Below are 14,639 nucleotides of genomic sequence, written 5' to 3'. Positions count from 1 at the left end.
GTGCTTTCTGACCGAATCCCTACCGCGGTCAGTTAGGCTAAACTAGCAACAGCGTTAGCAACAACTGTGACACTTAAACATGGTATAACTCATGTCACTGACACATGGGGCACATCAATATGACTGAATTTCGTGCTTTAGCATTAGCTTCTGCTAATTACTGTGTTGGTATAGCTACTTAGCATTAGCAGAACAAATATTTATAATTAGTGCTTTAGGATTAGCATAGCTAGGTTTGTAGTTGGCGATCCTACCACTGAGTTAATGTCCTTCCTTAGAGGATCATAGAAGCATCCATACAGGGTGACCTCTGACCTCTGGAGGGACCCTAATCTCCTTACCTGCTCTGTTAACAGAACTCTGAGGTGATTCAGATCCATAACTGGAACAATAACATAAATATTATTTTGATCAGTTTCACTTCCTCCCAGATGTTGAAAGCTTCCAGATGTTTTTCCATGAAGACTTCCAGCTGTGAGCCCAGCCTCTTCCTCTTCTCCCTCCTCTTCCTCAGCCTCTGGGCCGCGTGCAGAGCCGACCGGAGCTCCTGCAGCTGAGTGAACATGTTCTGCTGATTAACATCTCGTTCCACTCAATAGACCGCAGGACGGAGCCGGGTTCTGCTGGGACCGGCTAGAACACGTCGGCACCAATAGTAGCCCGGGAGGTTCTGGTCAGAACTCAAAGCCAGGATCTGGACCCAGACTCACCAGAAGGTCAGGACTCGGAACCAGAATCTAGACCAGGATCGAGGTTCTGGAGGAGCTTGAATCAGTTCTGACCCAGAACCAGGAAGTTTTCAGTTTTGTTTTCATGTTAAGAATTTTAGTTTCAGTTTCTATGGCTTCTTATTAAATATTAGCATAAACTTAAAACAAAACACCTTCCTGCTGAGTCATCCTATCTTCTTCAGCTGTAGAAAAGTTTTACAGCCTGATGAACTTCGGACTTTCATCATAATTAATGTTCATCAATAAATCATGGAGTTTTGGTTTTGATCTGGGAACCAGCTAACCAGGACAGGCCCAGGTCTGCTGGTTCTGACCTCAGATAAGCAGAAGGAAGCGGGTCAGCGCCACAGACCTGCTGCCTCAGCTGTTCTGGGGAAACAACAACTGGCTGGACTGAACCGGTCCTGGGTCAGAAGAACCTGGCCAGCGCAGTGTTCAGCTGGACTCAACCGGTCCCGGTTCTGAGCCGATCCCGGCTTGTGGATATTTCCTCTTTAATAAATAAGCTTTTATGCTTCTGACTAATTGAAATAATTTTATTTTCAACTATTTGTTTATTTTCATTTTTAACAGTTTTCCAGAAACTTGTCAGGCAGCTTCAGACTGATCATGTAAAAAACTAAAACAGGTGAGGGAGAAATTGTGCTTGCATATTTATGAAAATATTATCATTAATATTTGCTATTTTTTATTACATAATAAAGTTAGAGCCCTGAACAGGTCCAGGTTCTGATCTCGATCCTGGTTCCGAACCGGTTCTGGTTCTGATCCCTGCCCGGTTCCTCTCAGATGAATCCTGATCTGTTAAACGTTTCACGCATCGTGTTGACATGTTGGAGGACTCCGCGTTGCGCAATCTGCAGTCTGCGCGCGCACACACACACGCACGCAGACGCAGGTTTGTGTTCCCGCATCCCTCCATCCTCCTCCTCCTCCTCCTTCTCCTCATCTGGATCGAGTCCTTCACAAACCTTAAATCCGAGTTGTAACCTTCTCAGTTGCGGTGAAAGTGCGTTGGTCCTCGGTAGTGCGGGTTAACGGCGCGCTCGGTCCTCACAGGCACAGCAAGCCCGCTCTCACACACGCAGCCGTTGCGGAAGCTCGGAGCAGCCGAGGCGGCGCTAAAACCTATTAGCATACTAACCAGTTCTGGGTGGATGGACGGCTGAACGGAACCTCCCGGACCGAACCGACACCGCCTGACAACCAACAACACTCCGCCGGCTCAGGCCTCATTTTGTCGGGATTCTGCTGCCGTCCGCCTGCCGAGGAGATGGGGGACAAGGCGGGCACCAGGTAGGGCTGTTAGCCGCTGTTAGCTGCGGTTCTGACGGGCTGAGCTAGCGTTAGCAGCCGCTCTGCTGGTTCTGGACGGGGGAGCTGGGCCAGGCGGGACCGGCGGGTTTAACTGCTTTATTGGAAGGGGGTACCCCAACCAGGGCGAACAGAACCCTCGGGGCTCGGTTCGGGTCTGTTCCCCCTGAGGACACCAAGGCTGCGGGCGAAGTTAGCCCCGCAACAGGGTGGGGTTAGCGGGGCAGCCCAGGCTCCAGAACCGGTCTGACCAGAGCCACTGCTCTGGGACTGGAACAGGTTGGGGTCGTGGGTGGAAAACACGACTCCAGCATGAAGACAGGTGGGCGGAACGGACCCTGGAAATCCTGGAGTTTCACGGAGATTTCCGTTATTTCCGCCCAGGGAACACACCGAGCTACTCCGGTTAAATATCAGCCTGGTTCTGGGTCCACCTGCTGGTTCCGACCCAGGTGGAGGAGCGGGTCGGCCCGGGTTCAGTCACTGGCCTGAAGCCAGTAAACAGAAAGCCAGCCTGACGGCCTTCTGGTTCCTGCAGACACCTGAACCGACTCTGTAGTTTGTTGTGTTTTCATCAGAACCAGGACCAGAATCAGGCCGGTGGAGCCCACTAACCTGCTGCAGAAACGGTTACATGTGGATCCAGTCGAACCGATAACTCCCAGTTTCACATCCTGGTTTTAGGAGTTTCCGGGTCACCTTCCATGGAGACCTAGGATTCAGTTCAGGTGTTGCTGCGGGGTAGACGGGGCCCCAGTAGCAGTTGGTGTTACAGTGACTCTTTGAGGCCTCTGACTGCAGACGGCTGCCTCGTGCTAACAGCTGATGCTCCTCAATGACCTGTCCAGGATGACATTTGGTTGGGAAGTCGTTGCTTAGTGACCACATGAACTCAAAGCCTCAAAGTGGGCAGAACCAGAAAGGCTCCCATCATGATCCAGTTGATCCCATCAGAACCGGTCAGGAACCTATCGGGTTCTGATGTTCTGTTTGCTGCTTTAAGGATCCACCAGCTGGTTCTGTGTACGTTCACTCAGGTTTCCATGACAGCAGTCCTGTTCTGCTGATTCCAGAACCGATCTGCCGGCCCAGATCGTTTGTTTAGGAAATCTTCAGTTTTCCATTTTGGAAACGTTCCAACTTCCTGAATCGCTGCTCAGCCACTTCCTGTCAGGAAGCTGCTGGCAGGGCAGGAAGTGAGGAGCCAACATGGTCGCCAGCTGCAGGGGGAGAGTTCTGCTGCAGCCGAGTCCACAAGGACTCGCCAGGGGAACAGGCTGGTTCTGGTTTGCTGCAAGTTCTGGTTCTGGTTCAGTGTTTCCTGCTCCAGTCCAGCTGGTTCCAGTTCACACAGAAAAACCCAGAACATTCAGAACACTGAGACTGTCAGGGTTTTGTTGCCGGTTCTGGTGACACTCGGTGCTGAAGCCACAGGCTGGGTGGGTCTGTGTGGTTCTGGTTCTGGTGATCAAACAGAACCCAGTTTGGACCAAAACTAGAGGTGCAGACTAGGCCAGAGGAGCCTCTGGTTCTGTAGAACCCGGCTCGTTCTGGGTCAGATCATCAGAACCAGCCCACAGCACCGCCATGTTCCAGTCTGTTCATCTGATTTCTAGAGAGAAGAGGCTTTCAGGATCGTGATCTCTGACCTTTGTCCTACCTGTAGAGGCTGACATGGAGCTCGTTTCTCTGAGCTTCCTGCTCTGTCCTTTGACCCCAAGCTGACCCTGCTGAACCAGGAGCCTTTCTTCAGGTTCCTTCAGATAGAACCAGTATCAGCTTCTCCTCCTCGTCTTCCTCCTGGCAGCTGGCGTTTTCCCAGCAGGCCATGCTGCAGCAGGTGGAAGTGATTCCCAGGAGGAGCTTCAGTCTGTAAACACAGCGACATCAGCAGCTGGGCAAGAACCAGAACTCGGTCCAGTCTAGGTCTGACTCATTAATACTGAATAATAAACAGGAGATAAAGGTCAAAAGTCAACCAGATTAACAGAACCTGAGATGGTGGGTCGGCTGAATCGTTTTACTGGACCGGGATTTTCCTAGAATCAGAACCTGTTGATCACACCACTGTGGAGCTGCTCCAAACACGTCACTGGTTCTGATGGTTCTGGAGGTCCAGGTGGTTCTGGAGGTCCAGCAGCTCGTTATTGTGTCAGAGGTAGAGCAACCTGATACTTCCTGTTTGGTGGTTGTGGTTCTGATGGTGGCAGGAAGTGAGCGTTGGACCCCATCAGAGTATAAATGACAACTTCCTGAAGTTGTGACGGGCCTGGACCCGGACATCCAGAACAGAACACAGACTGTTCTGGTTCTGCTCACATCCCAGAGGGTTCCATTAGGCTCTGGACTTTGAGTAAGCCTCTGACTCTTCCAGAGCCAGTTGTTTAGAGAAGCTACTGCTGTCATCAACCACTTCCTGCTGACTGCACACCAACAGGAAGTTCACACACACACACACTTCCTGTGGCTGCTGATGCAACTCACCTGCAACCTGTCAGAACCACTTAGAACCCCATTCTGGACCAGTGGTCCCGTGCAGAACCAGGGGGCCTTTCAAACAGAACCAGCAGCTTGTCTCGGACCCAGACTAACTTTCTTCTTCTTTTCCTCTTTCTCCTCAGAGTCTTCAAGAAGTCCAGTCCGAACTGCAAGGTGAGTTCTGCTGAGTCCAGTCTCTGGTGGCCAGACTTCGGTACTGTTCAGTGGTTCAGGATCCACTCAGGGATGATGATGAACTAAAACTGGATCAGAAACAGGAAGTCAGCTCTAAAGCCTGACAGAGGGGGAACAGCACCTCCATGTGGTTAACATAGACCTTACAGGTTCTGATGGAGACTGGTCCATCAGAACCTTCATGGGTCAGTACAAAACAATAGCCCAGTCAGACACTAGAGCCAGGTCCGGTTCAGACTGAATCAAGACAGAACCGGGTCAGGCTATAGGAGGAGGTTCTGTTCCTAGAGGAACCCAGGTTCTGAACACAGATACAACAGAACCTAATGAACAGTTTAGAGAGCTGATCTCAGTGTCATAGACGGAACCAATGAGGACCTGGTCCAGTTTCTGCTTCTGCTTCTAACTGGACCTCCTTGTTCTGACCCGCAGCTCACAGTCTACCTGGGGAAGCGGGATTTTGTGGACCACCTGGACCACGTGGACCCAGTAGGTGAGTCCCGAGCTCCAGAACCCTCAGATGTTTGACCAGAACCGGGTTCTGGACACCAACTGATGAGTGTTTTCCTCCCAGATGGAGTGATCCTGGTGGACCCGGAGTACCTGAAGGACAGGAAAGGTGAGCCGGACCTCAGAACCGTCATTGGGTTCTGTTGGAACCACTCCTGATGCTGGAGGGTTTTTTTCCTTCAGCCAGATGGGTCGGTTCTACAGAGCGGGTCAGACCCAGCAGAACCCAGAATGAAGGTCCAGTCAGAAGCTCTGGGTCTGAACCCTGACTCCGGAACACGGATCTGGTGGGTCCCGTTGACCAAGTTGACCTGTACTCCTCCTCTTCCTCCTGCAGTCTTCGTCACACTGACCTGCGCCTTCCGGTACGGCCGGGAGGACCTGGACGTCCTGGGCCTGTCCTTCCGGAAGGACCTGTACATCTCCACCTTCCAGGTGAGACTCTCCGCCACGAGGAACCGCCGGCTCAGACTGACACCAGAACCACGGCTCATTTAGGAGGATACAGAACCCAAGAATTCGTCAGCTATAAACACCGGGTTCCCCCTGACATCCTGCTGAGCCCGGTGGGAGGGCGCTAGAGCAGTCATCCAGCGGCCTGCTGTTTTTGAGTTGAAAAAGTTTTGAAGTTGGCAGAAAATGTTAGAATATCACAAGGTAATTATGTGTTATTGGAAAACATTAATAATACCTAAACATCAACTATAAAGTCTTTAAAAAGCCAAACAAAAAAAATTTAAAAATCCTGAAATAAATAAACAAGCTATGCCTATCCTGGTGGGGGCAAAAGGAAAGGCTGGTGGCCCGCCAGGCTTATAATACACTGGGGGAAACCTTGAAACCCCTCAACACCTGATTCCCCAGCGCTCAAAACAAACTTCCAACAGTGTGACTACAACTCAGCTTTTAGAGTTCTGACTGAGAAATGGTTCCTCAGTCATCTATGAGGAACCATTTCAGGAGAATACACCTCTGTCAGCTATAAACGGTATAATTCTTGCTTGGCCCGTACATTCACAGCACATACTTTCAAAAGTGCAACTGTAACTGTAGAGCCCCAAGGTAGAGACCCATAGAGTCTCTGTAGAGTCCTGTTGAGACCCCTGCAATTTAGTGCAGCCCCATAGAACCCTGTAGAACCATCCACCTGCAGCTAAATGCTGATCAATGACAAGCTTTCTCATGTCGTGTTCTCCAGGCGTTCCCTCCAGTTCCTGAGGAGAAGAAAGCCAACAGCCGGCTGCAGGAGCGCCTGCTGAAGAAGCTGGGCCAGCACGCCCATCCTTTCTACTTCACAGTGAGTCCTTTCTACCGCTACAGCTCTACCTAACTCTAGAATGGTTGTTAGAATCTGCTGAATCTGATGGGTTTCAGTGGAGCTTAGGTTCTGGTTCTGGTCCTTTGGTTCCTCCATCCAGCTGTGTCTGTGTATTTGCTGAACTAGATGATAGCAGAGCCTTGGTTCTGCTCAGCATCACGGAGGCCTGAACAGAACCGGGTGCAGGTTCTTATCTCAGGAAGTCACTCGGTGATTCACTCGCTTCCTGCTTCACGCCTCTGCAACCAGTTTCCTCTGCAGTGCGGCATTGTTGTACTCCAGGTGACCCTCTGGCCACACTAAGACCTACAACTGTGGAAAACTTCTAGAAATTACCTTTGACCTTGGAGGAAACAGTGAAAGCTGCTTTCTGATTCTGATGCTCCCAGATCAGGGTCCAGGAAGGCCCTAGAGGGCCTCCTGCTCTTTTCAGAACAGAAGAGTCTCCAGAGCTCCGGTCTGCAAAGCAGCACTGATATTCATCAGATCTAGGTCTCTAGTTTATAATTTATAGAGATTAAAGTGTTAATCTCACTGCAGACGGTGAGCCATGACCTCTGACCCAGGGTTTAAATGAGAGATGAGTGAATGCATCCCATAATAACAAGCAGTCTATATAGCTCTTAGCATTGATGATGATGATGATGGTTTAAACTATGATGCTTACTGTGTTCCAGATCCCTCAGAACCTGCCGTGTTCGGTCACCCTGCAGCCCGGACCAGAGGACACTGGGAAGGTAACAGCTCACCAATAATCACCAATATTCATCATTGATCAACAGTAGAGCTGAGTGTCTGGCTCATGTCTGAGGGAACCAGTACCTGGACTCTAACTGGACCACTCCGGAACCTTAACGTTGATCAGGTTAAAAGATGACTTCAGGGGTATGAATAATTCTGAGCCTAGCTGTAGTAGAGGAAGCAGATCATCAGATAAATCAGCTGGACTGGCCCAGTTCCACTCAACTGGACTGGCCAGTAAAACCAGTCAGTCAGCATTAGTCCAGCCTGGTTCTGCTGGTTCTGATTCTGAAGTGAACCCGGTCTGTCCTCCTTGTAGGCTTGCGGTGTGGACTTTGAGATCAGAGCGTTCTGTGCCAAGTCCATAGAAGAGAAGATCCACAAGAGGTGAGTTCAGAGCAGCAGTTCCACCCTGACACCACCAGGTGGTGCACTTCCATCCCACCAGTGTGCCCAGTGCTCCCATTGTGCTGTGTGTCTCAGGAACTCGGTGCGCCTGGTGATCAGGAAGGTCCAGTATGCCCCGGAGAAGCCGGGCCCTCAGCCCATGGTGGAGACGACCCGCAGCTTCCTGATGTCGGACCGCTCCCTGCACCTGGAGGCGTCGCTGGATAAGGAGGTACTGCTGCTGCTTCTTCATCCTCCTCTTCATCGCTCACGTCACCGCTATCCTCATCCAGGACTCTGTTTCCCATCATGCAGCTGTACTACCACGGAGAGCCCATCAGCGTGAACGTTCACGTCACCAACAACTCCACCAAGACAGTGAAGAGAGTCAAGATCTCAGGTCTTCTTTCTCTTCCTCTCTCCTCCTCCTCTTCATTTGTGCTCAGTGGGACCAGAAAGTTCTGAAGAACCCATTGATGTCACTCTCTCTCTCTCTCTCTCTCCGCAGTGCGCCAATACGCCGACATCTGCCTGTTCAGCACTGCCCAGTATAAATGCCCAGTTGCCCAGCTGGAGGCAGAGTGAGTCTCAGTTCAACCACAGCCAACACATGATGATGATGACTTGAGGCTTTCTGTCGGAAACCTGTTTGAAGATCAACTGGTTCACATATCAGCTAGAAACTGGTCTAAACTAGTTTGAGATAAGTTAAGCTAGTTTGGACCAGTTTTAGTTGGTGTAAACCAGTCTGAACTGGTATAAGACAGGTGAACCAGTTACAGTTGTTTTGAACTGGTTTAAGGTAGTTGAGTCACTTAAACCAGTTCACATCTGTTCACATTGTGTTTTAACTTTACGCCAGAATAGAAACTGGTTGAGACTAACGTCAGCCTGTGGTTTTCATAGCGACCAGGTGTCGTCCAGCTCCACCTTCTGTAAGGTGTACACTCTGACTCCGACGCTGGACAAGAACCGGGAGAAGAGAGGCCTGGCTCTGGACGGGAAACTGAAGCACGAAGACACCAACCTGGCCTCCTCCACCATGTAACACACACACATACACGTCATCATTGACTTTCATTCATTTCTACAACCTGACCCTAAGCAAAAGTAATTTCACACCTTAGCCCTAAACCTAACCTCTGACCCAAAAACAGTGTTTCCCCTCATGGGGACCAAGGAGCAGAGGTCCCCACAGGGACACAAAAACCTGATTCTTTCTCTCTCACACGCACACACACACATACATACGGCACTATGGTCACATAAACTCCTTTTCCTCCTCTTCCGCAGAGTGAAGGACGTGACCAACAAGGAAGTTCTGGGCATCCTGGTGTCCTACAGGGTCAAGGTCAAGCTGGTGGTGTCACGCGGAGGGTAAGACACTTCCTGTTTTTTTTATCAGTCACATTGGGAAGAAAATACAGACAGACAAGCACCTTATGGCCAATCAGAGCTCTGCAGGTCAGTTTCAGGGGTGCTATTGGATGCACTATTCAATTTATTAGCTTCAGTAACAGACTGGACCCGTTACAATAAAAGCTTGCAGCCAGTTGACTGAGCAGTGATCCCAGTTAGTGGCTACTGTTCTGGTTCCACCCGGTTCCAGCAGCTTCCTGTCTGTCCTACAGGGACGTGTCGGTGGAGCTGCCCTTCATCCTGATGCATCCCAAACCCGTGGAGCCGCCCGCGTCCCGCCCACAGTCAGGTGAGACATGCCGGCACTTGCCCTCAACCCATTTCCATGGCAACCTCCACCGCTCACCCTGTCTCTGGTTGCAGCCGTGCCGGATTCGGACCCGCCTATTGACACCAACCTCATCGAGTTCGACACCAAGTGAGTCACAGACGGGTTTGATCAGCTGCTGGCTCTGGTTCTGGTTCTGACTGTCTGTCCGTCTCGTCCTCTCAGCAGCGTCTCCCAGGACGACGACTTCGTCTTCGAGGACTTCGCCCGCCTGCGCCTCAAAGGCGTCGTGGATGACAAGGATGAGGACTGCTAGGAGGACGCCTCACGCTCGCTTCAACACACACACTGATACACATACACACACACACACACTGATGCACACCGACACGCTTCATCACCTTACATTCCCCAGCAGGGGGCGGGTGAGAGCTGGACTGCATTGAGGCTCGGTGGTTCTTCTTCTTCTCCTGTTTCAACTCCTTATCCCCCGTAAGCCCTCCTTCTTTTCTTCAGTGGGCGGGGCTTAGAGCTGACCACTTCCTGTTAGGTGTCCCTGAACGTGGATTGGTTTTGTCTCAAACCAGCGTCCCCGTGTCCTCTGTGCTGCTCCAGTTCAGCTTCAGACTTTGAACCAGTAGAACCAGTCACTCAGGCAGCAGGAGCCAATGGTCAGCCTGTAGCTGAGTAGAGATCTGCTGCCACCTGGTGGCCAATCCGAATCTGATGTTCTGTTGGTGTCTCAAGTTCAGGAGTCAGAATCCAGTTCCTCCCAGTCCCATGATCAACACCAGCGTTCCCAGTCCTATTCCACTCCACGTGAACTGGCTGAACCGGTCCGGTCCAGTCTGGTACAGCTCCTGGTGGTGGCTTGTTGAAGGAAGTGGAGGTTCTTCCTGATGGTGCCGATCAGAACCAGAACTAACCTCACTTGTTCCTGTTTTTAGAGGAGAATCTAAAAGGTTCAGATGTTCAACTTAAACGGGTTTGGATCCTCTTCAGGTTCCAAACCCGTCTATTCTAAACCCGTCCTTCAGAATATTGTCCCCTTTTCAGCACCAAATGTTTTGGGTTTTCGGGTTGGAGATGAGGTTCTGTCAGAACCTAGACGTTTGTTCTGCAGCTGAATCAGGGTAGTTGAGTTGTTTCTAGACGGAACCGGTTCTGACCTGATTTTGTTCCTCCAGCTAGACCTGAGCCTCCATCAGTCAGTTCTCCTGTCGCCCTGCCACACTGACCCGTTCAGAACCGAGCCCCTCTCAGCCGGTCCTCCGAGCCGCCCGTCCGGCCTCGTTCACCAAGAAGAAGAAGGTTTTTTGTTCCCACGCCGTGCTGTGAATCGTTGGAGCTGTGATTCTGTCCTGGTTTCGTCGTGCTCTGTGGGGTTCCTTCGCTCTACGTGTAAACAGTGCCACCCCCTGGCCGCCGCCATGCCCTGGGCCGCCGCCACGCCCTGGGCTGCCAACGCTGCCCTCTGGGCCGCTGCCATGCTTATGTCTATACAACAGAGAAGTGATCTGGAAACATAGAGTTCTTCTTCTATTATTATTATTATTATTATGCTTCTGATTATTATTATTATTATTATTATTATTATGGTGACTTATTACTGCTACTGTATCATCAGCGACCATGATTATCCTCATAATCAGTTCAGAGTCTGTTTGCCATGTATTTTTTATTTTCAGATTTTTATTTAGTTTTCTTTTTATTATTAAAGTGAAATGAACTAACAGTCTTCCTGTTATTATTGATTATATAGAAACAATAAACAACTAACAAACAAAAGCTTAAAAAATTAAAGTTATACTTAATATCTGAACCATCCATTTTCCGCTTGTCCAGAGTCAGCAGCTTCAGTAAGGAGGCCTAGACGTCCGTCTCCCCAGTCGTTCCCAGCAGAATAACATCGTCCCTCCTGTGTGTCCTGGTCTTCCTCCGGGTCTCCTCCCAGTAGGACCTAAACTCCTCACCAGGGAGTCTCCATTCTAGCCAGATGCTGAGCCACCTCATCTGGCTCCTCTCAGTGTGAAGGAGCAGCGGCTCTACTCTGAGCCCCTCCTGGATGACTGAGCTTCTCTCTCTAAGGGAGAGCCCAGACACCCTGCAGAGAAAACTCATTTCAGCTGCTTGTATCCGTGACCTTGTCCTTTGGTTCATGACCATAGATGAGGGTAGGAACTTGAATTGACCGGTAAATTGAAGGCTTCACTTTTTGGCTCAGATCTCTCTTCACCAGAACAGACTGGTACAACGCCTGCTTCACTGCAGACGCTTCATCCATCTATCTGTCGATCTCCTGCTTCATTTGTCCCTCATTCATGAACCCAGAGATACTTAAACTCCTGAACTTGGGGCAGGATCCACCCTCTTCCCCCCCCCCAAACTGGAGAAGGCACTCTACCCTTTTCCGGCTGAATACCCTCGGTTCTGGAGGCACTGATCCTAATCCCGACTGCCTCACACTCTGCTGCGAACCGCTCCAATGAAAGCTGTAGATCATGACCTGATAAAGCCAATAGGACGATATCATCTGCAAAAAGCAGAGACGGGATCCTAAGGCTACCAAAGCGGATCTTCTCCACACCTTGGCTGGTCTAGAAATCCTGTCCATGAAATTAATGAGCAGAATCTGTGACAAAGGGCAGCCTAAGCTGAGTCCTACTCTCACCAGAAATGAGCCCGACCTACTGCCTGCGGCCCGTATCAAAGGCTCTGGTACCCTGGTTCTCCAGGAGGGCTCCCTTAGGGACATGGTTGAATGCCTTCTCCAAGTCCACAAAAGACATGTAGACTGGTTGGGCGAACGTCCAGCACATTGATCTCTGATTAAATTTAAATTGTTTAAAACTAGATTAAAATGCAGAAAATAAAAATCGGTAAATAAATCAGAAATGATCATGTTTGTTTAGAGCCATCCTCTCTCTGCTGCCCCCTGCTGTTCAGGAAGCTAGTGTCATTGTACAACCCGGAGCTAGACGGAACCGGGTTTAAAGTGGTTCTAAGCAGCCTCTGGTTCTGGTTCTGTTGGATCCAAGTCATGTGAGGAACATTAGACAGAAAAGCATCATTTCTTGTTCAGTTATTTAAGAGAAAAAAAAATTATTTTCTTTATTGTGCCGGACAATAAAGTCTAAATTATATTTTCATAAAGTTTTAGACACATCTAAAGGCTGACGGCCTCTGGCCCTCGATGAATGCAGTTTCATTCACTGGTTCTGATGGTTCATCATAGCAGACAGAAACCAGTCAGAAACTGGGAACCAGTCAGCTCCGTTTAAATGGTGCAGAGGCTGACGGCACCAGCAGGGGGCAGCAGAGAACAGCGGATAAACCGGACACAGAAAGACACTTCATCCCCTCATCAGAAAATATTATTATTATTATTAAATATGTTTCTATCACGGCTACAAAAGAAACCATCTGAAAGCCAACATGGCTGCTGCGTGTTCCGGTCCAGTTCGATTCGGTCCGTTTTAGAGGTTCCCAGAATTTATTTCTACATTGTAAGCATCAGCGGAAAAAATTATTATTATTATTATTATTATTATTATTATTATTATTATTATTATTATTATTATTATTATTATAGTTGTTTCTGATTTTATTTTCAAAAACAGACTTTTATTTTGAAGATCTTGTGTTTTCTCTGACCCCATTCTTCATCATTTATGGCCCACCATCATCATCATTCTCCATAAAGTGAAGTTTTATGAGCCTCGGGGTTTAATGATTCACCTGCAGACAGGTGAAAGAAAACAGAACTTCTCTCAGATCACCGCCGACTCCCGGTTCTGGTTCCGGTCCTGGTTCTGCTCGATTCAGTAAGAACCTTTTCCCGGTTGGTTCTGGAGCTACGTTCTTGCTTCTTCTCCCGAACTTTGAACTCCTCGCGGTTTAACTGAAGGACCGGTCCATTGCTCAGCCAACAGAATCAGAACCGGAACTTGAGGAACGCTCCAGAACTTCTCTGGTTTCTCTGTTGGGTTCCAGAAAACGTTCAAAGTTCATATGAAGCAAAATGAAATATAAATCTGATTTATGTTCAACGCTTCAGACAGAAAGAATGAACGGATCGATTGTCCCGATTCTGAAGATCCGGATCTTTTTTTTTAATTCTGAGTTTTTTCTGAAAGCAGAAGAAGCATCGATCTGTTTTGGTCTATCGATCACATCATTTATCACCGATTCATGTTCTGGCTCATATGTTGACAACTAAATACATTTATTTATTTTTATTTATTCATGAATAAATTAGAAATGATTTTATTAATTTCAATAATATCACACTCATTTTTATTCCAGCTGAACTGACTCGTTTATCATTAATAATAATAATAATAATAATAATAATAATAATAATAATAATAATAATAATAATAATAATAATAATAATGATGTATAAGTCGTTAATTATTGCCTACATACATAAAATAAATGGACCAAAAATCAAATCAATTATTTGGACCTTTAAAATGGAACCAATTAAAAACTAGAATATTTCTGAAACCAGCTTTTGTTTGTAAATAAAGCGTAAATGTTTGTAAATAAACAATAAATGAACGCGGAGGCGCAGCGCGCGGAGGCGCAGCGATGATCTGAGGCAGAAGTTTAAACATCATTAAAGCTCCAATCAAACACTTGAAAAGATGAAAAGTGAAGCTTTACGCGGCTTTACGGCGCTACACTAAACTAAATACTCATCAGCGTAAAACAATAAATCTCCCATAAATCCATAAAGATGCAGATAATTCCTCCACAGGAGGCCGCGGAGGCATCTTCAGAGTTGTCGGTTCGAGTCCCTCAGAGAAAAAAAAAATGAAAACACGGAGAGGATTCATGAGAGAAAATATGAGAAATACTCCCGGCAAACAGGAAGAGTAAGGCCAGGAAATATGGGAATAATGAAATAATCTGTTCACTGCAGAAAAACAGGACAGAAATTCATGTTTTTAAGTGTTTATTAATGTTAATTATGAATTTAAAAAAATAAAATAAAATTGTAATATTAAATCAGAACAATAAAAGCATATTAATGCAGAAACATGGAAATAATCAGTTAGGTATCTGCTTAAAGGTCTTTGTACTGATGAGACACACACACACACACACACACACACACTCTCTCACACACCCGAGAACATTCTTGCGTGTCTAGGTTAGCAGATGTGCGTGTCTCTCTGCGTTTTCGCGCGTCCTGCGCTTGTCCAACATTGACGTCCATGGAGGATAAAACCGAACCGGGTCAGAATATTTAATTACAGAAAAGGAGGGAGGT

General features: G+C 48.2%; 1 protein-coding gene across 2 annotated transcripts; it reads left to right on the top strand.

The window, feature by feature from the left end:
- Positions 1–1,578: 1,578 nt before the first annotated feature.
- Positions 1,579–11,096, top strand: LOC103459883 (arrestin red cell). Of its 2 annotated transcripts, none has more exons than XM_008401814.3 (16): positions 1,579–2,027; positions 4,667–4,697; positions 5,151–5,211; positions 5,293–5,337; positions 5,566–5,663; positions 6,427–6,525; positions 7,224–7,283; positions 7,607–7,674; positions 7,771–7,906; positions 7,990–8,074; positions 8,183–8,255; positions 8,581–8,718; positions 8,968–9,051; positions 9,306–9,382; positions 9,457–9,511; positions 9,590–11,096. In XM_008401814.3, the coding sequence occupies exons 1-16, from the start codon at positions 2,005–2,007 to the stop codon at positions 9,675–9,677; spliced, it is 1,221 nt and encodes a 406-aa protein (XP_008400036.1). In that variant the 5' UTR covers positions 1,579–2,004; the 3' UTR covers positions 9,678–11,096. The 2 variants fall into 2 exon arrangements, with proteins under 2 accessions (XP_008400036.1, XP_008400035.1); XM_008401813.3 differs by having other exon boundaries at positions 1,581–2,027; positions 9,587–11,096.
- The last annotated feature ends 3,543 nt before the right edge of the window (positions 11,097–14,639 follow it).

This window comes from Poecilia reticulata, chromosome 14 (assembly GCF_904066995.2).
Source record: "Poecilia reticulata chromosome 14, P_reticulata-male-v2, whole genome shotgun sequence".
Taxonomy (NCBI): Eukaryota; Metazoa; Chordata; class Actinopteri; order Cyprinodontiformes; family Poeciliidae; genus Poecilia; species Poecilia reticulata.
This window is presented reverse-complemented; position numbering and strand designations above follow the sequence as displayed.